The 26178-nt window shown below is 48.3% G+C and overlaps 3 protein-coding genes across 7 annotated transcripts in view; all 3 read right to left on the bottom strand.

Annotated features, from left to right (window-relative positions):
• Positions 1–467: 467 nt before the first annotated feature.
• On the bottom strand, positions 468–2490 carry LOC115543471 (uncharacterized). 4 transcript variants are annotated; one of them, XM_030355858.1, is made up of 4 exons: positions 2046–2490; positions 1270–1458; positions 1069–1182; positions 468–978 (listed from the first exon to the last, which is right to left on the bottom strand). In XM_030355858.1, the coding sequence occupies exons 1-4, from the start codon at positions 2349–2351 to the stop codon at positions 661–663; spliced, it is 927 nt and encodes a 308-aa protein (XP_030211718.1). In that variant the 5' UTR covers positions 2352–2490; the 3' UTR covers positions 468–660. The 4 variants fall into 4 exon arrangements, with proteins under 4 accessions (XP_030211718.1, XP_030211719.1, XP_030211716.1 ...); XM_030355859.1 differs by having other exon boundaries at positions 1069–1179; positions 2046–2481; XM_030355856.1 differs by having other exon boundaries at positions 468–981; positions 2046–2469.
• A 1726-nt stretch (positions 2491–4216) lies between these two features.
• sgpp1b (sphingosine-1-phosphate phosphatase 1b) lies at positions 4217–22716 on the bottom strand. Of its 2 annotated transcripts, XR_003976704.1 has the most exons (4): positions 21601–22716; positions 17295–17384; positions 8101–8748; positions 4217–8060 (listed from the first exon to the last, which is right to left on the bottom strand). XR_003976704.1 is itself a non-coding variant. In XM_030355850.1 (3 exons), the coding sequence occupies exons 1-3, from the start codon at positions 22381–22383 to the stop codon at positions 8197–8199; spliced, it is 1425 nt and encodes a 474-aa protein (XP_030211710.1). In that variant the 5' UTR covers positions 22384–22716; the 3' UTR covers positions 4217–8196. The 2 variants fall into 2 exon arrangements, 1 of the variants encoding a protein (XP_030211710.1); XM_030355850.1 differs by having other exon boundaries at positions 4217–8748.
• A 113-nt stretch (positions 22717–22829) lies between these two features.
• The window catches only part of sertad4 (SERTA domain containing 4), a 5939-nt gene continuing 2590 nt past the window's right edge, over positions 22830–26178 (bottom strand). The window contains exon 4 of the mRNA XM_030355862.1: positions 22830–24881. Within this exon, the coding sequence (XP_030211722.1) occupies positions 24432–24878 (447 nt within the window). The 5' untranslated portion in view covers positions 24879–24881 and the 3' untranslated portion in view covers positions 22830–24431. The remainder of the gene's footprint in view (positions 24882–26178) is intronic.

Raw genomic sequence — 26178 nt, 5'->3', positions numbered from 1 at the left:
CCGTGCTGGAGACTTTCTCCTGGGTCCCTGAAATAAGCTGGAAGAACCGCCCCACACCCGAAGGACCGAATGGCCAATTGTCAGAAAGGTAAGCTGCGTTGATGCAATGAATTTCATATTCAGATGCCAGTTTGTATAATTCGCATGTAGCCAACTATAATGTTCTCGAAAATAAGTTTCTGACGCTGTCTTTGCTCTATCCATGTTTTGTTCTCCTCCTCAGGCAATACCGACATGTGGCTTATCGAGTTATTCTGGGGTGGGCCCTCAAAGGTCAACCACTGGGACGAGGAAAAGGCGTTGGATTACCCAGTTGTGTGGTGTGGGCTGTAAGGGATGCGTTCCCATCCCCCACTGGACAGTATGCGGGGTTACCAAGTCAGATAGAGGACTTATTCTGACCTTCTTACCCTTCTGTCCCTACCTACCTGCACTGTAAAAAAAAAAAAAAAACCTCAATAAAAAGCTATTTTTCAAATATCTTTTCAGTTTTATTTATAAAGTGCACACCACAGTCTGAAGGCCTAAACATGTTTTCAAATAGCATGGGTAAAAGTAGACATAGGCCTATTGTATTAACAAAATGTACAACCTAAAAATGTACAATCTTGATCCGAAGTAGCAGAAACAAGCAGGTGATTCTGTGCCATTTCTCTTGCATCAGGAGTCAGGACATGATGTCCACCTGCCATGATGATTATTTAAACATGTCCATTCGATCTTTATCTGGCTACCTGTAGTTGTCACTGTTATATCAGTGATGGGTACGGCACATGTATGGCATGTTCTAAACAATGTCATGAGGCTAGACTCGTTCACAATCCATTTTCTTTCATCCAACTCCCCTTGCTCTTCTGAGGCACTTGAACTGGAGGTTGAACTTGATTGTTGATTGATGCTGATGTTCATGTCTGTTGGTTCATCCTTAATGACTGAGGAAATGTCCACTTGAAGCTTCTCAGTTTTACAATTGTCTGGCTGCTGAAGAGTGAAACAAAGGAATCCTTGAATTACATTGATAATAAGCATTGCATCACTACAAGTAAGAAAAACAATATACAAACTTACTGATAGTGACAGCCTTTCCCTAGTCACAGGGAAAGCAAGGTGACTGCCAGATTCATCCTTAATGACTGAGGAAATGTCCACTTGAAGCATCTCAGTTTTACAATTGTCTGGCTGTTGAAGAGTGAAACAAAGGAATCCTTACAATTACATTGGTATACGCATTGCATCACTACAAGTAATAAAAACAATATACAAACTTACAAATAGTGAGGACCTCTCCCTGGTCACAGGGAAAGCAAGGTAACTGCCAGATAAGGACTTCCTTGAGGATTTTGTGGATTGGTGTGGCTGTGGACTTGTGATGACCAAGGACAAGCTGGGAGAAGGCAGGTCCTTGACAGGAGTTGAATGGGGAGCATTGAAAACGAAGGGTTCTACACCAGCACCAGCCTGTAACAAGTAGCAAAACACATCTCATCAATATTACTGACACAAGTACTGTTGTTATGACGGCTCAGACTGTGCCATTTGAAAGGTGGTTTGAATGGTTACTGGAAAAAGATGGTCAATTTGCTACATCTCCTGGGTGATCTGATAGTACATATAGGCAAATTAATTGGTAAGGTCATTAGCCAGATAGTTGGAATGTGGTTACCCAGGAAAGTGTTGTAGGCTACTTGGCTACCCCACCCCCACCCCCTACTGTGAAATTATCTAACCACTGTGGCACTGGCTCCCCAGGAAAGTGTTGGAGGCTACTTGCCTACCCTCCCCCCTACTTTGGAATCATCTAACCTCCGTGGATACCCCATCAGCTCTCTTTAGGAGACGTTGCGAACAATAAACCATTTTAAAAACGCTATTCTAGGTCAAAATACTAGTACAGTATAACTTCAGAACCGTCAACGTCAAAAACATCAAGCAGCAACAACGAAATCGCTGTTTTGGGGTCCAGCCCGTGTAACTTTGAGGTTCGAGTCAGATGTTCAACCTAAACTAGTCATAAAAAGAACGTTGTACATGTGTGTCTAGCTTACCCCAAGGTCTTCTTCGTCTAGCGTTGGTCCAAGAAGCGTCGGTACAGCTGCCTTTTGCAGATGAAGTTTCTTCGGAAACTTCATTCGAAGACCGGTTGATTGCATGTAGTCCTCGTGCCGAAAATGGAAGGCGCAAACGCGATGGTCAGCTTCCCGAAGAACATTTAGAGGGGTGTTTACGTCTAACCCGAGGAATGAAAGCCACAACTTCCGTCTTGCAGTGTTGTGACCGAGGAGAGGAAGCCGATGACAACTCCTTTTTTGAGGGATTTTTCCGCAGTTTCTGACCGCACACATTCTCCCCATATTCGATAGCTCGGTAACCAGCGCTGATGCCTTGGTTTTCGACAATGAACGTCTTCTTCTGTTTGTTTACTATGTCCCGCTACATGCACAAAGTAACGCAACATTGTCGCCACCAAGTGGTCTGGAGTGTCCAACGCTTGAGAGTCAAACATCGAGTAGTATCTGAAAGAATAGTTCCACTATATCAATTAACACGGATGGAAACCATATATTGCGCCATTATATATTTTCTAAAACATCAACGAACGCCACTTACCATTCAGTGAGTTGCACAATTCTGAAAACGAACATTTAGGGTTGTTTGAGGACAGGTTTGTGAATGCCAGTAGCCAGCCATTCTGAAACAGGCAGTGGGGATTCTAAATTAGCCAAATACACGAGACAGGACCAATCGTCAAAATGTCGGTGTCAAACACTCTATTTCATCCTAGACAAACCAGAAAGGGGGCTCAAAGTGCAAAATACCGGAATTAGCATTGAGAGAAAATACAAGAATTTCAATGAAGCCGTGACTTGACATCCCTCGGCCACCAGGCGGTAGCAGAATCATCTATAATGATTAGCGAGTCCTGAAGCTGACCCAAATACAAACGTTTGAGTCGACAAAATCTACGAAAACCTTAAGTAAGCCTTTCTCCACGTCTATGTAGCCTATTTGATTTATTATGTATTATGCATACAGAATGATTTAATACATTACTATGCGACACAAAGTACAATATGCTTATTCCTCACTACTTAATAAGTAAAAGGTCAGCACAAGGAAAGGGTTAACCATAACCTGTTAAACCTGATAATATTGCTATGGATAGTTTTGTGTGCACAGTAGGTATATCAATCCAAAGATGAGGAGGAGGCGGTGGATCCTTCAGCATGCAGCTGCTTAAAGACAGAAACGTACTCTCTAGCGTTCTCCGTGAACGTGTGTAGTGTAAATATAGTTCTGAGGAGCGGCCCGTGTTTCCAGTGGTCTGTCTGTGTCCTGGCGACAGGTGGCCTTGCTTCCCGTCTGTGGCTGTGACTCAGGAGCACCGGGAAACAGGCCTTTCATCCCGGAGCCAGGGGCTGGAGTACACCGGTCCCTCCCCGGCCGTCACTCCCTGGCAGGGGCAGCTGGGCTGGAAAACATTGCTGGCCGGAGTTTGGTGGTGATGTTTTTTTGAGATAGTGTGAGGGGTGGTGATGGAGTGAGGGTTGGCGATGGTGTGAGGGGTAGTGGTGATGGACTGAGGGTTGGTGATGGTGTGTGGGGTGGTGGTGATAGTGTGAGGGGTGTGTGGTGATGGTGTTTTGGGTGGTGGTGAGTGTTAATGGTGTTGGTTTGGTGATGCGAGGGGTGCTGATGGTCGGGCAGTGCGAGGCCATTTACTATGGTGTCTCAGTCAGTGAGAGGTCATTCACTATGGTCTCAGTCAGTGTGTGGTCATTCACTATGGACTCAGTCAGTGTGAGGCCATTCACTATGGTCTCAGTCAGTGAGAGGTCATTCACTATGGTCTCAGTCAGTGTGAGGTCATTCACTATGGTCTCAGGCAGTGTGAGGTCATTCACTATGGTCTCAGTCAGTGTGAGCTCATTCACTATGGTCTCAGTCAGTGTGAGCTCATTCACTATGGTCTCAGTCAGTGTGAGGTCATTCACTATGGTCTCAGTCAGTGAGGTCATTCACTATGGTCTCAGTTAGTGAGAGGTCATTCACTATGGTCTCAGTCAGTGAGAGGTCATTCACTATGGTCTCAGTTAGTGAGAGGTCATTCACTATGGTCTCAGTCAGTGTGTGTTCATTAACTATGGACTCAATGTGTGGTCATTCACTATGGTATCATTCAGTGTGATTGGTTATTAAACAACACAGGAGTCCACTGTTCATTGTTTCATCAATTTATTTTCAGTTCAATTAAAGATGTAACCAACAGTCAATCAGATAGAATCTCTATAAAGATATAAAAATACAGTGGAATCACATGAAGCCGTTTGGTAAATCAATGAAATCTAGGAACTGGTAGTGAAAACAGAACCACATGCCTCTAAACATCTCTGAGGGTGTTTATTACAAAAACAAGATATTGGACATCAACACTTCATGTCCTGACAAAAACATTGTCCAAAAAACAAAAAACGAGTCATTCAACAGAATATATTCTTCAAGAAAAATACAAATATATCTGCCAATTTTTTTCTAACTACGTTAAAACACATTTGTAATCAAACGTACGAATGAATTATTGATCATATATATGTTCTGTATATATTTTGTTTTTGGGTTGGGGGGGCATGCAGTGTTTTTCCATCAGCATGAATGCCAGTGGACAGTAGCGTGAGGGATCCATCTGCCTCTCAGCGTGGCCGTAGCCGTGGCCGCCGCCGCCGCCGCCGCCGCCCCCCCCGCCCCGCCCTGACTGAAGCCGTCCGGTCCGCCACATGTTTTACAAAAACCCTGCATGTCGACTGCGGCCCCTCAGGTGGAACGCTGTCGGGGACTGTCCGTCTAGTGAGGTTGCCCGCGGCTCTCCGTGGTCTGGGTGGTACGGTAGCCTAGCAACGCTTCCTGAACGACCATAAAAGGCACTACAACGGGATGCTGCCGCGCCCGTGCGGCTGAACCCTGTTTTCATGCGGCGGTGTTTTGAGATTCGGTCGGGGAAGCCGAAACGACGACGACAACGCTAGTCTTCGTAAGTTCCCACGATTGAAGTCTGTCGCTGCAGGTGTACCGAAAAAACGAATCGATATAAAAAGAAGAAATCGACATTTTAAGTCATGCCACACACACTGTGTTTAAAACAATTGACCACAGATGAAAAAACACAGACGAGAGCTAACGATATCCCTCACCGGTGTAATGACAGTCTGGCCTAGTGGTTGTAAAACGCCTCGGACCGCTTCTTCACACAATAGAACCCCTCAGGGTGCCCTTCAGGAAGATGGGTTCAGTGCCCTCTTGGTCCCACTTCCTTCCTCATCGCCATCCCCATCCCCGGCTGTGTACCTCCCCTCCCCTCCCCCCCACGGATCAGAACAACCCTCCCCATGTTGGATGAAGGCGAGACTCGTGAGGAGTGACCCCACGACGCTGTCCGATCACGCGTCTCCCTTTGACCTCTGTCGGGGAAAACCCAACAAACGGATAAGAGCTACAGGATCGCCCCTTCCTCTTCGGTGTTAGCGCTGTGCTTATTACTAACTCAGCTAACTCGTGCCGACTCAGAGCGCACGGGGAAGTAAACACTTCAGGACCGACAGACGCGAGTTCACAGGATGTGGATGTGAAGGGTTCGCCTATGAACGGTCTGAACCAATCACGGCCCCGCGTTCTTAACCAACCACACACACACACACACACACATACACACACAGACACACACACGCATAGTAGGACCAGGGAAGCTCTGGAACCGTTTACCATAATAAACAACAAAACAACAGCCACAACGCTTATTCTGCATTAGTGCGACAGCAGGAAAGCACACGACTCTGCGACTGAATACATCAGAGTCATTCAACAGGGGAAGTGTTCCCGAGACAGCTTCCCCCTTCGAAGTAAGTGCCGAAGCTAAAGGGACAAATAGAGAAGTGAGACGTTCTCCTCGTTCTACTAGTGGTCACCGTCTCCTCCTCCGCCACCTATCCCTGGACCTCCTCTGGTCCGGCTCCAGTCCTTCGACCACGTGGAACCACACTCTCAGTTCTGCATTTACAGACCCTCTTCTAGCGAGCTCAGAAGAAAGCAGTGCATCATGGGAACAGTGCATTATCCCTATTATCAGGACAGTACCTCACACAGCAACATTACAACACACCAGGCAGGAACGCATGTGATTATATTACGATTAAATGAAAGAGAGAGGAAGAGGGAGGAAGAAGACGGGCATGTCACGGGAGAAGGTGGCTAAGCCCTTAGCTCTCCGCCAACAGCTACAGTTAGTTATGTTAGCAAGCTTCAGCTAGCTTTAAAGGCACGCACTCCGGTTGACTGAACGGAGAAATCCATTCACCAACAAGTTGAAAATGTCAGTTGCATATTCAGAATGGTCTGAATTGATGACTGTGCTGTTTCATATTGTGCCACAAAATTGTACAAAACCTGGTTGTGTGTGTGTGTGTGTGTGAGAGAGTGAGAGTGAGAGAGAGAGAGAGAGAGAGAGAGAGAGAGAGAGAGAGAGAGAGAGAGATCAACGAGGAGCTCAGAGTAAGTGGCGGTTCCACTTCCTAATAACTGCTCAGAGCTGTTACTCGGGTCAGATTCCTGACACACTCCAATATGAATGAGGTGCGTCGAGGTCAGCCTGACATGGAGCCACGCCAGGCTGCGTTTCAGTCACCAGACACTTCCACTGTGGCTTCAATTAGGCAAAACAACTATCAACAAAAGGAATGCAGTAATTAGAAAAAACAATGTCCGACCGTGACATCACAGATCAGACCGTGACATCACATGTCAGACGGTGACATCGCAGGTCAGACAGTGAAAATCGCAGGTGACGCCACGGGTCCGACCGTGACATCAGAGGTCAGACCGTGACATTGCAGGTCCGACCGTGACATCACAGGTCCGATCGTGACATCACAGGTCCGACTGTGACATCACAGTTCCTCCAGTCAATTAATTAACGAGATCTTGACGGAATCCCACTAGTTTGTTGGTAGTATATATTCTGTACATGTTTCCGGCCTCGTCAACTCTCTGTCCGACAGGAAGTGGATGGATGCGTGCAGGGAGTCAGGGTCGTCTCCTTCGTAGCAGACAGGAAGTCGGTGCTGCCGCGGTAACAGGGGAGCCTAGTGTCCCCCACCTGTGCCTCATCATCATCATCATCACAGCATACAATCCACAGGCCACAGGGAGAACCAATCACAGTAGACCAGGAAGCCCTTCTTTAGTCCCGTCCTTTCTTCTTCCAAGACGACGAACCTCAACCGAAAACCAGACGCTCTGTGGTGCTTCATGAACCAGGGTTAGATGGTCAGTGCAGTATTTACCGAGGAGTCAATGCGCCAGAAGGGGGACCCCGGGTCAAAGGTCAGGAAACAGTCTCCGATGGGTTACGCTAAACGATGAACTCAAATCACCCAGGAACTAAATATCATCACTGAACGAAAAGAGTGAATGAAAACAGATTAAATACGAAACAAGAAATGCACAGAGAGCCCGCTGATATCTCCCATCATGCCTCAGTTCTGTGGGGTTTCATCAGCCAATCACGGCTGAAACCACCAGAGACGCTGGCAAGACTCTGAGCGGAATAAAAAACAAACTTGGCGTCTGAATGAAAAACAAAAAACTGGGCACACAGCCCTGAAATGTACTTGAGAAAAGTATGTCTGAACACTTCTGAGAACTTTAAGCACACTTCAACTATTAACTTGCAGGTGCTGACTATTGTACAATATGAATGATGCTAGACCAGAGATCCATGAACGGCATTGTTCTTTGAAGGCCAGCCTTTAACTGTGGCTGTGAGTCTTTAACCAGAACGGAACACGGCCATTTACTGGAGCCTAGGATCCCGTTAACACTGCAGACCGGTTCAACGGATTGTTCATTTGATAGGTACATGCCAAATGTGATGATCCAGTGCTGAGTCCAGCAAGGTCCGTACTGCAAAAGGTGAAAGGTTTTCTATCTGCTAGTTCTTAAACGGGGGAGGAGCCGTTTGGGAGCGAGCAGGGAGTCTTCCGCCCAACGTGAGACGCTGGTGGTTTGAACAGCTGGGTTTAAACTCCCACCCCCGACCCCAGAAAGAACGAACGGCCCCAATGTTAACTGAACTGTAAGCAGTTATCGCGGCTAGCCACGCCCCCCCCGGTGGCCAACCAGGAAGCGACACCAGACCGGCCGAGCCAATCAAGAGAGCCGCGTGTGGCTGAAGAGCAGCGGCACCAGGAAGATGACGTTGAAGCCCACCGCGCCGTAGACGATGTAGCGGTAGGGCAGCTCCACCCCCATGTTCTGCCGGGCCGCCCTCACGTCCTCTGACGAGACCCCGATCAGGCGGCACACCAGCGTGATGGTGACCTTCTTCATCACGGCCCGCGTGGCCAGCAGCACCAGGACCCCCAGCGCCAGGCGGACCCCCATGAGGGCCAGCAGCCCCGCGCTGAGCGGCGTCATGGGCAGCGGCAGCTGCTCGGGCCCGGGGTCCGGGAGCAGGCCCAGCAGGTGGTTGACGTGGGAGGCCAGGGCCATGCCGGCGCCGGTGCCCAGGATCTGGGCCGTGTCGCCCCGCGAGGTGCTCCAGGTGTCCAGGGTGAAGGAGAAGAGGCCCAGGCCCAGGTGCACTAAGACGATGACGAGCGGGGCGTAGCGGTACGTCAGGTAGAAGCCGTCCACGGCGTCCAGTGCGGGCAGGAAGACCAGCAGGATGAGCACGGTGTACAGGAAGCCCACCACCACGTCCTGTTGGGGGGGGGGGGGAGACGAGGAGGGTTAGCTTATATGCAAACAGCTACAGTGAAGGTTAGCTCTCGCTACAGGTTAGCTTCCATGCCAATGACAGGGTAGCTCCTTGCTAACAGCTAAAGGGCAGTTTAGCTTATATGCTACCAGCATGGTAGCACCTTGCTCATAGCTACAGATCAATCAGTTGTCCGTTGCCAGTTAACGGACAACTGAATACGTGAAGGTTGTCCGTTGCCAGGCAGGTTTCAAAAAATATGTTGCCAAAGACGAAATAACATAATACAGATAACGGATCGCTAGATAACACTTTAGATAACACAGATTTTACTTTATATTTGTATTGTATTTAATTGTTTAATCGAATTTAGCTAGTAAACTGAGTATGTAGTCTCGTCGTCGGCATCGCTCGTCGTTCGACGCAATCGTCCGTTGCCAGGCAACGTTCGACGCGATCATCTGTTGCCAGGCAGGTTTGGAATGGATTACGTAGGCGATAAAAATTCGGCCCCCGGTACAAATGGTGTGAAAGCACCCCTATATTCGCAGCAGTGTGGCAGTATTGGCATGTCATTTGGAACGCACCATCCATCTACGTTCATTCGTTTGAACAGATTCACTCGCTTACAATAAGTTGTCAAATGTTTTGCAAGATAATGTTATGCTAGGGGGGGGGGGGGGGGGGGGGGATATTATCACAGGAGGGTCGTTCCTCACTGAAACCATTGTTTCAGCAGGTGGATTCAAAACGTACCTCCGCCACAGGAATACGTCAACGAACGCGGGGAACCACGGGGCCAGGAGCGGGAATGAGTCATGGCTCAGGTCGACTTATCTAATCACACACTTGAACTTTATTCACCAGTGAAACAACATGACCACGGCGGCCAGCTACTCTGCCCCAGGAGGTCTATCCCTGATAAGGCCTTATCTCCCCGACCCGCCCCCCACACCAACAGAAGAAAAGTCACCACTTTCGCTGATGACACAGTGTTTTATTGGTCTGTTTCCCAGGGACGGGGTAGAGGAAGTTGAACGTTGGGACAGGATGTGGCGCCGGGTTGATTATAAAGGCATCAGTCGAGCAGCGTGGGAGTCATCAGGTCTTTAGAACCCGTTTAGACAGGCTGGTTCTTTCCAGCTCTCATACTAACAGATGAGGACATGTGGCCTGATTACTCCTAGAACAGTCGGCCAAACGTAGACGCCATTCGTTTAAACGGGAAAAGGAGGGATGTTTTGTGATATTTTTGTTAATGAGTTTCCTCCGACCCATGCGACGGTAAACACCTGGACCTTACACAGAGCTATACTATCTCATCCTTCACTAAATGATGACCGTGCACAAAGATATTCTTAACACACCGTCCTAAATATGAATATAATGCATTTAATTTTTGAGTGCGTTTCAGCTGGTGGTTGTAGTGTGGTGTGGAGGAGGGTGACTCAGGAGCAGAGTTGCAAAGGGGTGGACAATTTCCGGTAAATTCCCGGAAACTTTTTTGGTGAATTACCATGGGAAGTTAAGCTGGGGAATTTTGGAAATATAACAAATCTGAAAATTATGGGAATTAACTAGGAATTTAATCGAAAACTGTATCATATCCAAGCATAAATAAATAAATAAATAAATATATATATATATATATATATATATATATATATATATATATATATATATATATAACTTGAAAAACATAATTTTAGCAGATTTATTTGTAAGTAGAACTTTAACTAATTCTAATTATTTTATTCGTTCATTGAACAAAAACACAAAATTTGAGTTAAATTTGCTCTGGGCTCAAAGGTGTGGTCCAGCGTTCTAGGAGTCATCAGGTCAAATGTGATGGAGGACTGCACAGTGCCTGTAGGGGGCGTGGTCTCAATAGCCCTGCAGCGTGCTAGCGTGATTGAGGAATAGCACAGATATTCAAGTTTACTTGCATGAAATCTGGTTGTTAGTCAAGATTATGCTCAAATATATTTTTCCCCAACTATATTGAAGTCCCCTGTTAAGATCCAACCCTCAATTTTGTAAATTCCCGTTTATTCCCATAAATCCCCGTTAATTCCCATGGAAAGTTTCCAACTTTGAAAATTCCCGGAAGTTTGCAACCCTACTCAGGAGGAGGAATGTGTAATAGTATAACTAGTATAACTGTTTGTTACAGAACGCAATCCAACATGCAGTACGGAGTGGGTTCAAGATCGAAGCCTCTTTGGGACAAAGGAAGTTATGCTGTGTATTGGTAAGGAAGGCCTGGTAAAGAAGTCACACCTATAGGGTCTGCTTTAGCTCAGACAGTTCAACAATCAATTGTTTGACCGCTGTATGCGTGAGCAGAAACCAGTCAGAACTGGCGTAAGGTCCATTACTGTATCTGGTCAAATAAGGTCATAATGTTAGCTTTAGTGCGTTTGAATGAATACGATTAAATGAATCTACATCAATGTGTTGTGTGATGTTATAATCATTACAGAAGGTCTTTCTCCTGATTCTCATTTGAGTTTAGGCTGCTATTTGGAACCTGCCCCTCTCCCCAACTATATTAGTGGTATATCTATCTATCTATCTAAATATCCATCCATCTATAGTTAAGAGTGACCTTTTGGTTTATGAGTTTATCCACACTTATTTTCATTTCATACTTTCTTTATATGTAGAGTATATAATAATCATATTATCTTTAAACTAACAGTACATAAAGTTCTCCCATAAAGGCCGTAACTGTAGGACCCATAACCCTGCTTTAGTGCAGCGTTTATCTGGAGCGTGACTTTGATTTATCACGCCGGTGCAGCGGGCGGGGGCGGGGCTTCCTGCTCAGTGGTCAGTCATTAACCCAGGTTGAACTCCTGCAGGGACCTGCTTGACACATCCACGTTGCATAAACCCCGCACGGTCACCATCCGATGATGCCGATTGGTTGCTACCGGAAAATAATAACAACAGCCGTGACTTTATAAAACAATTTCAAAACAATTTGCAAAGTGGCTTAACATGCGTCATATAAACTATTGCTGAAACTCAACGCAAACCATTATACGATTTACAAAAAACAGTAAATATCACATATAAGATAAAGGAGTCTACAATTATTCGCAGGCCTCCTCTTTCACCCCCACCTCCTCCTCCTCCTCCTCCTCGTCCTCCTATTCTTCCAACCCCACCTCCTCCATCTCCTCCACCTCATCCCCATCCTCCTCCTCCTATTCAAACCCCAACTCCTCCGGCACCTTCTCGTCCACCTGGTAGGATGGTGTATGTTCTCAGCTATACTGACTGTACTAATAGAAATGGAATAAACATCATCAATGCTTTCTGGTGAACATGGTATGCATTCGGGTCGTGACCAGTTTACACAACGCAGTGGTCTGTGGTTGAACTCTGCCATGATTGGACATTGACTGGCCAAACTCCCCTGTGATTGGACATTGACTGGCCACACTCCGTGACGATTAGACGTTGGACAGCCACGCCGTGCCGTGATTGGACGTTGAGCAAGCTTTCGAAACACGAAGCAAAAAGCACCCGAGAGTTTTTCCCAGCAGGAGGCCGGACCCGTCGCACAGAGCAGTGAGAACACGCAGTGCAGAAACCCGAGCAGTGCGCCTCACTGGCACCCAGCGGAGAGCGTTATACAACTCGGACACAGCAGGGAGCAGATGGAAACACAGATGGTGATAGGACAGTGTTTTACTACAGCTGGTCCCCTTCCAGGTCATCTGGGAGTGTGGTCCCCTCTGGGACCGATCTATTATTAAACCACAAAGATGAAGACGTGAAAGGACTTGTTAACCCGGTCAAACTGGAGTCCATGAAACCCGGCTGCATTATGAAGTGATTGATGGTGGCTTATATCTGACATATAGCAGTTCCTGTGTGTTTCCATGTTTCAACATGAATACGCCTGATGGTGAGTGGTTTCTGTGTTTGCTTTGTGATTAGGAGGACGTTGTGACGTTTGTACTTCGGAGGTCGGGTCGGGCGGCCTCAAAGTTTGCTGAGGTCCCTGCAGCCCGAGGCCGTCTGCCGTGGCTCTGAGCCGGAGGCCGACATGGCCGCCAGGAGGAGAGTTTCCTGGCGGCGGTCGCGGTTACACCGTCAGACGTTCCAGCGACAGCAGAACCAGACAGCTCCTGCTCCCCCAGCCAGGAGCGACCGGGAATGGACGCAACCTGCCCTGCGGCCGGCAGGTCACCTGCTCTACGTCCGATCACAGCCATCTCACGGACTCGGGCCGCGGAGGGCGGGGCTTGCGCTAAAGGCAGAGCGCCGTAGAGCAGAAACGACGCGAGTGGAAGCGCTGATAAAACACTGTTCAAAATGCGCCAACTTTTTATCAGTAAGGAAAACAGCATAATGTGCCGAAGCGCTTCCTGTTGAACAAAGGAAGAGGAAGTTGTTTCATGAGGCGTGATGACGACTACAACATACTGATTACCCAGAAGGCTTTGCAGAGCAGAACACCCATCCTCTCCTCAGCTCCACTCACACAAAGCAATCTGATATGCTGCCGTTTATCCACCCACACCCACACACACACACACACACACACACACCCACACACACACAATGATATCAAGGGGGAAGGAGCTCCACGCTACTCCGATCGAAAGGAGGTTATAGGGTTTACCTCAGACAGAGGAGGAGGAGGAGGAGGAAGAGGTTACAGAGTTTACATCTGACAGAGGAGGAGGAGGAAGAAGAGGTTACAGGGTTTACGTCAGACAGGAGGAGGAGGAAGAGGAGGTTACAGGTTTGACATCACAGAGAGGATGAGGAGATTAAATCCCAGCATCTAGCTCATGACACGTGACACTAAGGTGTCCGCTCCAGGGTCCAGAGAGTAAAGTTGTTGAGGTGATGATTGTAGCAGCGTGCTTTACTCTTCTCAGCCAGCCACGCATGCTTCTCCCATTACCATGAAGGGTGTTTTGCATACAGGCTCTGACTATAGAGTTGACGGTCCAGCAGAGACCTGTTTCCTGAAGCAGCAGCCGAGGCGAGCTGACTCTCTCCTGCTGAACGACATAATAGACACAGAGCTGGGATCTACAGGAGACAAGATGCCTACGGGGGCCCTGGAACATCTGCCCAGGCCATGGGGAATAGGAGCAAGGAGCTGTTTGATGACATTATGGGAAGGGGGAGGCTGTGCAGAGTCTAGCTGAACTCTGTATTGAAACGTAAGAATATCAAACGTACCTTCACGTTCATGAAAATCTGTCAACAACGGAAAACAAAGTGCACCTTGAACTCATATCATAACCGGGGTCATATATATAACCTTAAATCAACAATGTTGAATTCAAGAGATAAATCAATAAGAACTAGACTAATAGCCAGTCTAATTCTTCAATAAGAATTTGACTGGCTATTAGATTACTCTATGGACGCTTAAGAATTCGTCCAATGGAATCTTTTAGTATTCATGTCGATTCACCCAATAACCAGCGGACCACAAAGACACAACCAAAAGCACATATTTAACGTAGAGCGCCAAGTGGACGACGACGGAAGCATGAAAACCAGTTGGCTGCCGGCCAGGCGCCCCTGGGATACAGACAGACATTCTATAGTTTTCTATTGGGGTCTACTGTTGTTGAAACCATGTTACTGAAGTCAAGCTGCAAACCCCCTTTGAGGTCGTCACCACGACGACCGTAACCCTGGCGACAAACAGCCAACAGCCCAAGTCACCAGTGACTGGCCGTGGTTATCTTTGAGTGACATTAATGAGGTGCAGAGATGGCTACCGTGGCCAGAGAGGTGTGGTGTTTGCTTGGCAACCTGAAGGTAAACAACATGGCCGCCTGTATTTGCACAGTGCAAATGCGGTGGTTCACTCTCACTAGGTCAACACTCTGTTAACCTGTCACCCTGTGACCTTTAACCCTGTTACAGTACTTTAGTACAGCAAAGGTTCAACACGTGGAGTGAAGAACAGCCCACGCATTTAATCAATTTTCAACCACTATCAAGTTTGAAAGGTTACTAAAGATTATGCTTTTTTCGGGTTAATCATTGCATTTGGGGGTACTACTAGAATAGGGTTACATGGCTGTATGTTATAAATACCCCGTATTATTCCTTGCACATAGTTGGATGGAAGCCGGTCATTTACAAGCCTGAATGGAATTAATGTGGCGCCAGTTTCTAAAACTTTTCAGTGGTAAATGAATGCACGCAAATAATATATTTGCGGTCAAATGGTTTGATGAATAATCTGCTGGAAATGAGCCAGCAGCAGCTAAGGGCTCAGTTGGCAGGTGGAGCCCTGCTCCTGGTGCGTCAGGGTAGAGAGTGATGTGGGGGGCCGAACTGAAGGCCATATGGGATGCCCCTGACATGACTGTGTGTCATGGCCATGTATCAGGGGCTGGTCAGTGTGGGGGAATACCCAGACAGTGGCTCCCCCCCCCCCCCCAACCATCCGCCCCAAGAAGGTCAAGGAAAGCCCACTTAAAAGTCATAGGGAGTGATAGTTAATCAGCAATAATAATCAATACGACTCAACAACAGGGCCATTATGGCCCCCATTACACTACTTATAATCCCCGGAAGGAGGGATCCCCCACTCTGCGTTCCTTCTCAAGATATCCAAGGATCCTTGCTAATGAAGGGAGTTTTTCCTCTCCCTCTGGGGGGCTAAGGTTAAGGGGGGGGGGGGTCATAAATACATGGCCTGGTAAGCCCTTTGAGACTGGAACAGTGATTAAGGGCTAAACAAATAAAGCCGCGATGAAAATGTAATTAAAGCAAATAATAATAAGTGGCACTAAACTCGGTTATAAAACTGTAACAACTTTCCATGTTCCTGCCACTCTCTCACTGGCGATGCGGTAACATTAGTCAGGAATACGTAATACATCCCGCCTTATTTTCTCAGCACACCTGGGGAAACCGGTCTTCACTTAAGACACACCGCTGTGCCCTGCTTGAAGAACGGGGCACAGCGGTGGGAAGCTAGGGGTGGCAGGTCTAGGATATCACACCCCTGGCTTCTCTGGAGGCCCAGGCAGGCTCTCGCAGGTTCGGGGGGGGGTTGGGGGGCTGCAAAGGTTGGTAAAGTTGTGGGAAGATTCGGAGAACCATCTGGCAGCAGGACAATTACAAGTTTCCCCTCAGCTATGTGTTCTGTTGCTGTAGCCGGGCTGGGAGCAAACAGGCCCGGGCTTGTGTCTGTCTCGCTGGGAGCTCCGGCTCCGTGAGGAGTGAAGTGACAGAGCAGTGCGAGGTACGCAGCCGTGCGGTCTCAGAGGATCGACGGGGATCCCTGCGGATCTTCGCACACGTGCAGGACACAGAAGTTCCCCGGCATGCTAAGGGCCGTGTGCGTGGGTTTGAGGTAGGAGGAAACCAGTTCATAAAGAAACACAAACATGTTTGTGCGTCGTAAGGTACCTAAGCATGAGGAGAATATGGTTCCTTCACATGAGGTGAATAAGGTTCCTTAACATGAGGTGAATAAGGTTCCTTAACATGAGGTGCATAAGGTTCCTTAACATGAGGTGAATAAGGTTCCTTAACATGAGGTGCATAAGGTTCCTTAACATGAGGTGAATAAGGCTCCTTAACATGAGGTGAATAAGGTTCCTTAACATGAGGTGAATAAGGTTCCTTAACATGAGGTGAATAAGGTCTCTTAACATGAGGTGCATAAGGAACCTTAGCAAGCATATGTTTGGAAGTTGACGCCATGTGGGGAGCCTAATTAAATTTACACAAAAAGGAGTTAGCATAGGGTTTAGCGCTGGCTGTGCTAATTCCATTGAACAACAAAAAGCTGGGTCTTGTGTTTCCACGGCGACACCAGGGCGTCAGGGACACCAGCACCCGAGCCAAACCGATTCTGACGAGGAAGGTCGGGTGTCTGAGGGGTCAAATGTCGGGGGTCACCAGCACGGAGGGAACACAAGCACACCAGCACGGAGGCAACATCACATTACCACTGCTGGTAATGTGATGTTAATGTAATGGGTATCTGGGAGGGAGGTGTGTGTGGGTCACACACACACACACACACACACACACACACACACACACACACACACACACACACACACACACACACACACACACACACACACACACACACACACACACACACACACACACACACACTCGCTTTAAAGCACGAACTGCTTTAAAATAACGACTGTTACGACTCTGGCTGTTTGGCTTCCCCTCATTTCCCCCATTCGTACGCCTCTATTTAAAAAAACATTTATCGGCATGTTTGTGTGTTTGAAGGAGTGTAAACGCGTAAGAGATAGTGTGCATGAATGTAGTATGTATTCTTCTATAGAGATAGTGTACATTTGTGTAGTCTGTATAGGTCAGAGCGTTAGTGTACATGTATGCAGTATGTAATATTCTATTAGAGATAGTGTACATGTATGTATTATGTAATATTCTATTAGAGATAGTGTACATGTATGTAGCATGTATAGGTCTAGAGAGATATTGGTCATGTATGCATTCTTCTATAGAGATAGTGTACATGTATAGGTCTAGAGATAGTGTACATCTGTATGCTTACCAGGATGGAGTGCATTCCCATGTAGATTCTGCTGACACAGACCAGTACAGTCCAGATCAGGGCCAGGCCCAGACCGATCGGGAACGGGTACTGCAACAGAAACATGACATCAGAACACAAAACCACAAGAAGCAGCCAAAAGAATTACAGCTTAGAACTACAGGATCTGGCCTGTAGTTCTAAGCTACAGAAACAATTTTTCAATGATTATATTCCTTTAATGTTGAACCTCTTGTTACACAATTTCAGTAAAGTTGAACCTTACAGCCAAATCTTTCAGCCCCACGATCTGAAGTGAAATATTTAACATGGTCTACTGAGATAATGTTAGACTAGCACACACACATTTTAACAGCCTACTCCCTCACAGGTTGCAAATCCCTGTGACACACACACACACACACACACACACACACACACACACACACACACACACACACACACACACACACACACACACACACACACACACACACACACACACACACACACACACACACAAACATGCACACACACACGAAGAGTGGGAGAATATAAACACAAAGCCCTGATCAAGGTCGTTTTTGAACGACCACAGAATGCCTGGCTGTTGTGAAAGACGTCGCCTCATGGGTGACACTAAAGTGAAGTATTAGGCTTGAAGGAGGGGAAGTGAGGACCTCTCCTTCCTACACAGGGAGTCAATCTCGGGTTTAAATTGTGAAATGAAAGGGATGTAATGAAATGAAAAGGACTCAATTAGCCTCTCCCAATTAGCCCAGGTGAAGTTATTGGAGCCCCATTGGTCCCCAGAGACCTCTGGGAGATTGTTTACACCTTGTTGACCCCATGTTCTTAGTTCTGCTCCTTCAGCATGAAGAACACTCACACACAACCCTCGTCCTCCTCCTCCTCCTCCTGTCAGTCTTAATCACCACAAACTCCTCCTCACACCTCTGCTCCTGCACCTCCTCCTCTCCCTGCTCATCCTCACCGCCACCATCCCCTACTCCTCTCCCCCAGCACACTTCATCACCTCCTCTTCACTCCTCATCCTCCTCCGCTCTTCCCCTCCCTAGCTATCAACATCACCTCCTCATCTCGGCATCTCACCTCTCAGATCACCTTCTCCATCTCCGCCCGGAATCGGCCAAAGCCCTCTCCTCCTCCTCCAACCCCTCTCTCCTCCTCCAACCCCTCTCTCCTCTATCCCCCTCTCTCCTCCTCTATCCCCCTCTCCTCCTCCTCCAACCCCTCTCTCCTCCTCCAACCCCTCTCTCCTCTATCCCCCTCTCTCCTCCTCTATCCCCCTCTCCTTCTCCAGTACCCTCTCCTTCTCCTTTATCTTCCTCTACCCCCCTCTCTCCTCCTCTACACCACTCTCTCCTCCGTTTCATTCTCAGATGTTCTCCCTCTGTCGTTCAACTATCTATACCTCTCGTTTAAATCCAGCTTTCATCAGTTCCCTTCCTCCTACATCTTCTAAAAAGCTCCCTCAGTTATGCTTCCTATTTAATCCCTGGTGCTCTCATTCCTCCCGGTCTTTCTTAATACTTTCTAAACACTCCTCTTCCCGCCCCGCCCTCCTCTTCCATCTGAACCTCCCTCCTCTTCCATCTGAACCTCCCTCTCCTCCATCAATCTGTTTTTCCCGTTGTGACCTCGCCTCCCTCTCCTTCTTTTCCTCTCCTTTCCGTAAACCCTCTCCAATACGTGCTCTTCCTCCAGCGCCCTCCCGCTCCGTGCCTCAGACCGGGGACGTCGTCTGGCGGTGGCTACTGTTTCCCTTGGCTCAGAGATTCACAGTCGCCAGTCCTGTCCATTCCTGCATACTCCCAGGCCCGTAAGATACGTCTCCCAGTTCCAGACCCATTTCTGGGAGTCAACGTTTGCACGCAAAACATCCACTGCCTTCCGCCTAGAAGGCCCCGGTTGGTCTCACAGAATCAGCCCAGAATGTGCTGAACTACGTCACACACCCTCCCTGGAAGTTGGCCAGGGCCAAGGCGCGCTCCCACGGGACAGGCCCAGCCAGGAGCAGGGTGTCTGGGGGGGGGGGGGGAGGACCGGGGACACACCCTGTCCCCCTCTCTGGCCCCTGCCTGGATCAACCGTAGGAACAGCGAACCATCCCCTCCACAGATTTACACATTCGCAAATGAGCTCTGATCCATCTAAGTTGGTTCGGAAGGACACAGAAAGAGTCCGTTTTGAAGCAGCCAGCTCGCTAATAGTACGATAACTATATGGAAGCTGTCTCTGTGGTGAGGAACAGGAGAGGATGATAGATACTAATAGTATGGTAACACCATTGAAAGGATGTCTCTGTGGGGAGGAGAAGATGATAGATACTAATAGTATGGTAATAGTTTAGTGGTGAGGAGAGGATGCAAGACATTCGAGACAGAGAGAGTCTCACACAGACACGAGAGAGAGAGAGAGAGAGAGAGAGAGAGAGAGAGAGAGAGAGAGAGAGAGAGAGAGAGAGGGAGAGGGAGAGGGAGAGGGAGAGGGAGAGAGAGAGAGAGAGAGAGAGAGAGAGAGAGAGAGAGAGAGAGAGCTCTGATTGGCACTTTAAGTGTGTATTTATTTCATTGCCAGTAAGGCTCTTTTGAATTGAACTGAATTGACTCAGAGAGAGTGAGAGGAGAATCAGGTCTTTACCCGGAGGCTGCACATTAGCAGGGCCCTCTAATCTCTAACCAGCCAGGGGAGAGACAGAAGTGCCGGGAGAGAAACACATACAGGTTCACATACAGGTACACACACACACACCCACACACACACACACACACACACACGGTTATAGGAGAGTTAAGATGTCGCCGAATAGATTTCCCTGAATTTGCTATGACATCATAGATTAAAGTCTAATGCCGTTATTATAGGCCGAGCTAAATCATGACCTAATGTTGATAAACGCAACAACCTTTAAATCTTTAACTGCTATCTGAGCTTCAGGAAGCAATATTGATAACAATGTAAATGAACACCCTATCAGATCTATACCTGGAATTAGCAGTGATCTTATGATCATGAGCAGGTATCGATAACCGACGTGAAACACAGCTGAATCCATGACATTAGGATTAAAGGTCAGGGGCTATCAGCATTTGGTTAATAATTCATCATATTTCCATTATATTCTCTAGATATTGCAAGTAGTAATTTTAAGTGCATTGATTTGCATGTTACACGGCCTATGTCCATGTAAGGTTTCACTGGCAATATGGTATGGCATCACTGAGTATAATCTTTTTCTACAGCGGCCAAATACACATTCTTGATTTGAAGAAATTTACAGACGCTTTTATACAGTGCTGGTCCATTTTTGATGACTGTTAATAGCCAATCACGCCTTTAGAGAGCCCCTCCACCTGCAACATGATTGGTCGAAACAACCAGACCTGGTCTCCCGTCAGACATTAATCTAAAGTCTATAATGGGATTACTAGCTGTATGGTAAACTGATGCTTCTGCTTCTTCTTAAATAAATAAATTATATAATACTATTACAAAAAACATTTAGGAGTTTTTACCAGCAATAAAGAAAATGTCTGGCAAACGTTAGATGGCTTCACCACCAGTCCCACAAAGCCGTTCCCTCGTGACCCAAATGGTTGTCATCTTATCATTACTACCAGTATTGGAGCGCATTCCATTCTATGAGCCGCAAAGTGGTGACTGGGGGTTCCTCTGGTCGGACAGTGTGAGGCCCCTCTGCCTGACCTTTGACCCCCGGCCAGGCCAGACCCTAGTCTGGTGTCCACTGACCGTGGCCGGCTCTCTGCTCTATGGTCTAGTCCTGATAACCAAAACCTAGTTTTACCACCATGCTCGCCGTCTTAAATAATATCAGGTGCCCTGAAATTATATTTTTTCTATCAAACATTTTGTATCATGCCATCTTCATAATTGAATTCATCCGACTCGTCCCCAACTGACCGCACTGTAGCACACGTGCAGACAAACACTCGTAATCCAGATGCCTGCTGATAACGGAGGAATTTATGATCTGAACGAATCAGCAGTCAGCCTGTTAAGACATGGGAGTCACATTTCTCCTCATCATCCCTGTCACCCGCACAATACGGACTTGACTATTTGTCTGTCCGGATCCAATTTGTGTGACAATCTACACTTTAAACGCAAACGCCCCTTGAGCTTCAAACAATGTTCTCCCACGGATGTAACTTTATAACGACGTGAATCGACTATTGTGTTTTGCCATGAAACCCCACCAAGGAAGACCCCAAACACAGGAAGCCAGTCGGTTCCACTTCCCTGTTTCACTAACGGAATAAACCCACAAGACGGGCAGGCCTACCTCCCAACGGCCGTAGGTCAGGAAGAACAGGGAGAAGGGCAGGGCCGTGCCCGACATGGCGTGGGTGGAGGGCATGCTGTACTCGGAGTTGTAGAACATCTCCACCTTCACCACGGGCGGGGATGCGGGTCGCTGCCACCCGACCAGGTCCTTGGTGCACTGGCCCAGGTACATGACCCACACCCACACCATCACCACCCGCCGGCCAACGAACGCGTCCAAGTTCCACATGAGGAAGGGGTAGAAGGTGATGTAGAAGGACTCGTTGCCCAGCTCGGTTCCCAGCGTGAACAGGTAGTACAGGAGTCGGTTGTCGATCCGGAACTCGTGGCCCGCGTCGCCGGTCAGGGAGTTCTTGCGGAGCGGCTTCACGGTGCTGCCGGGACTGTTCCCGGCGAGGCTGTGGGGCTTCACGCCGCCTGTAGCGACCCCCTCGCCCGTGGCGTTGGTGAGGACCGTCCCGTTGGTGGTGGGGTTTTCAGTTTCGCCATCTGTTGTTGTTGTTGTTGTTGATGTTGTTGTCGAGGCACCAATCCTCCGTCGAGTCTGTGATGTCAGCTTCTGCCCCTCCCCGCCTTCACTTACGACCGAACCCTTCGTCTCGCTTCCCCCGGAGATGGAGCCGTTGTTGTGGGTGCGAGTCTGGTCCAGCTCCCCGCCGCCTCCCGCCCCAGGGCTCAGGGAGAACGAGCCGTGCACCCCGCACATCTCCTGGAAGTGTGCGACGTGGTGCGGGTCCTGGAGGTCGAGCCACAGCTCTCTGATCCAGCTTCTTTTAGTCATCTTTAACCACTTCTCGAGTCGAGAGGACCCGGACCCGCGGTCCTGATCCCCGGAACAGTGAACAGTAACGCTAGCTCTAGCCCGCTAAACCGAGCATCATGGCTGAAAGCGGCTCTCCGTTCCGTTTCCCAGCGGAATTAAACGATAAAGACGCTCTTAATATCAACCACCACCGTAACGTTGCGCGTTAATGAGTATAGATATCTACTTTAAGAGTGAAGGGAACCCTCCTGGTGTCTGACGGACCGCTCCGGTCGGTCCGCTATCTTCTGTAGTATCAACCTTCTGATGGACTCGTGGGACGCGCACCGTGGACGCGCAACGACTAGCTGTTGGGCGCGCACCATGGACGTTCACCGACTGGCAGTTGGGCGCGCACGCAGCGTTTACGTACGCGAGACATCTTCTGCGTGATTTAGCGTCATACACAAACACACAGCACACATATTACTAATGTGGGTATTTTTTTTATTTAATAACCAACAATTTGAAAATAAGTAAAACAATGCTTTGTCAAAATAGCTTCTTTTTTAATGTAGTGTGCATTTCAGTAAAATATAAATTATCGTGGTAAAATATCGATTTTTTTTCCGGGGGCAGGGTCTAACTGAAATAGTCCCTTCGTTTTTCCAATAGTGATTGTTATCAAGACGCACGTTTTTGACCAAAGAAAAAATCGGACATACAGACGGACATGGCAGCTGGCGAAATGGTTAATTCATTATGCAGAACATATTAGGTCACATAAAAAAAACATAGAAAATCAACATTACACGGTACCGCAAGAAATACTCCTCCATAGACGCAGGGTCGCAGCCACCGTTGGTTTAAATGCACGTGCCACGTGATGATCAACCATCGATGCCGTCTGAGGTGGTTAGGTTCAAGAGACAAGGTGGTAAAAAAATGTTGAATCCCAAATAAAACCTAGCAGGTTAACCGATATAGAGGAGGGTGTAGAGACTAATGAAGACCGTACTAGGAGGGTGAAGAGACTGTGATGAAGGCCGTAGCAGGAGGATGAGGCGACTGTGATGAAGGCCGGCTCCCATGGCCTTGATGGGGGGTTAGCTGCCAGCGGTCCCTCGACGGACTCAGTCTGGCACAAGGCCGACCTCTAGTGGTTGGATGGCAACGTAGCAGACAATATAAGCTACAAACTGTCTTTACCAAAAGCTAACATTTATTCAAAATGCTCAGACAGAGAATGACACGCCGCAAAAAAGACCCATGTTTAAATGGCTGAGCCAATTCACCTGGTAATTGAATAACTCTGTTCTAGATTTCTCCAGGTTCGCCCAGCAGGGGGCAGCAACGCTATGCGTGATAAAGGTGAAGCAACCTTGGCGGGGAATTGAACGCTAACGACAGAGAACACGCTGCATACCTGCAAATTAATATGTTTAACCGGATCAAGGTAACACGACAGTTCACACATACCATAAACGAAACATAATTACTAATGAATTACAATTAGTAATTATTACTTAAATAGCTTAAAGTTCAAGAGAAATAATCATGAAGGTACAACAAAAACGCAGACCTCTTAACGAAAATCGAGGTGCATGGAAAGTAGCCCACACTTTGTATTCCCTGAATGAGCTCACGGTTAGCAATGAGCAACATTTAGCACAAAAATCTACAACCACACACCCAGTCCTGCGTGAAAAATCTCACATTAAAAGGCAGTTTAAGCTGTGATTAAGTTTCCTTTAAGGGTTGGAGAAACCGTCCAACTTTTTGCTTCCACCACTTAGCTTCGGTGCTCAGCGAATATTCAACTGCAACGTTAGCTTTCTTGACCAGTGTTGAGCCGCTTGCTAGCATTAGCATAGCAAGAAGTGGCAGTCTTGTTATCGAGCATGTAGAGAAAACAGCTACACCGTCTTAGAAAAAATAAAAAAATATGCCTTTCAGTGGACGGTTGATCCAGGGTATTCATGGATGGGTAGGTTCTGAGCCCGGGTCGTCAGACAGATACCACACAGCTTCTCCCAAACCCTCTTTAGTGTTCACGGTAACTCGTTTCGACCGGTCGCGGCCAACTGTCACCCGTTGTCGTCCATCTTGTAAAGCAGGTACTGCCGTGTGCCGCTCTCAGCCCCCCCACCGGGGCAGGCGTCCAGGCGGCAGAGGCAGGTGCATGCTGGGTAGCCTGTTGGCAGGAGGTGGTAGCGATGCGGTAGCTCCCTAAGACCTAGCGACGACGGACAGCGGTCGCTCACCATTAGCTTCACGCGCTTCCTGTCCGGGTACGCCGACTGCAGCCCAGGAGGTCCTCGCCTCCTCGCTACTGCCACCACCTCCTCCTCCTCCTCTTCCTCCTCCTCCTCCTCCTCCTCCTCCTCCCCCAGCACCTCCTCCTGGTGGTGGATCTTCCTCAGCAGGTTGTTGATGAGGACGGAGCGTCGCAGGTACGCCTCAGGGTCGTCAAGGAAACGCAGCTTGTCCAGCGACAGCTTCAGGATGCAGCTGCGCTCCTCCTGGAGGATCATGTGCTGCAGGAGGAGAAGGAGAGGGGAGGAGGAGCAGCAGCAGCACGAGGTGCAGGAGAGAGAGGGTGGAGGAGCAGGAGAGAGAAGGAGGAGGAGAGGGTTCAGGAGCAGGAGAGAGGAGAAGGTTGAGGAGCAGGAGAAAGAAGAAGGAGGAGGAGAAGGTTGAGGAGCAGGAGAGAGGAGGTGGAGGAGGTGAAGGTTGAGGAGCAGGAGAGAGAAGGAGGAGGAGGGGAAGGTTGAGGAGCAGGAGGGAGGAAGTGGAGGAGGAGAAGGTTGAGGAGCAGGAGAAAGAAGGAGGAGGAGAAGGTTGAGGAGCAGGAGAGAGGAGGTGGAGGAGGAGAAGGTTGAGGAGCAGGAGAAAGAAGAAGGAGGAGGAGAAGGTTGAGGAGCAGGAGAGAGGAGGAGGAGGAGGAGAAGGTTGAGGAGCAGGAGAAAGAAGAAGGAGGAGGAGAAGGTTGAAGAGCAGGAGGAGGAAAAGGAGAAGAAGGAGGAGGTTGGAGAGGAGGAGCATGACAGAGGAGGAGGAGGAGGAAGAGCAGGAGTAGTAGGAGGAAGTGGAGGAGAACACGTAGGAGGAAGAGGAGTAGGATAAGGCGGAGCAGGAGAGAAGAGGATCAGGATGGAGTAGGATAGAGGAGGAGGAAGAGGAGGAGGAGGAGAAGCAGAAAGACATGCTTGTCAGTAAACTTCCCCTCCTCACAGGTGAACACTAACTTCCCAGACCCGTCATGTTAACTGCTGAGCTATTGGCTCATTAAGCATTCATCAGGCAATCAATTAATCAATGAAGGTAAACACGGCAGTGTTTAAAATCAATACCAGCAAAGAGTGACGGCGCATGAAACACCTTTTGACGGACCGTGGAAAATAATTGTGGAGAACAGAGAAAACATGTTACAGAGTGTGTTTGGAGCAGGATGGGTGGATCTATACAACAACTGACCTCCCAGCATTCCTGTTAAGAGGTGATGGGGAGGAGGAGAGAGCATGAAGGGAGGAGAGGTAGAGAGGAGGACAGATGAGAAGAGGGAGGAGAGGGGCGACTAGAGAGAGGAGAGAGTGGAGAAGAGGAAGGAGGGAGGAAGACGATGGAAGCGGACGTCCAGAAATGCAGAAGCAGAACAAAATTGCCCATGATGAATGAAAGAGATAGAGAGTGAAGGGGAGGAGAGGAAAGATGAGAGGAGAGGAGCCAGGAGGTGGGAGGGGATAGAACGAGCATCATTGTTGAGGAGAGGAAGCGTGGAGGAAAAGATGTTTGACATTGAATGAGTCATCCATGCGAAGAAGGTTTTGGTGT

Source organism: Gadus morhua, chromosome 5 (genome assembly GCF_902167405.1).
Source record: "Gadus morhua chromosome 5, gadMor3.0, whole genome shotgun sequence".
Classification (NCBI taxonomy): domain Eukaryota; kingdom Metazoa; phylum Chordata; class Actinopteri; order Gadiformes; family Gadidae; genus Gadus; species Gadus morhua.
Note: the sequence above shows the minus strand (reverse complement) of the source record. Positions and strands in the feature narration are given on the sequence as shown.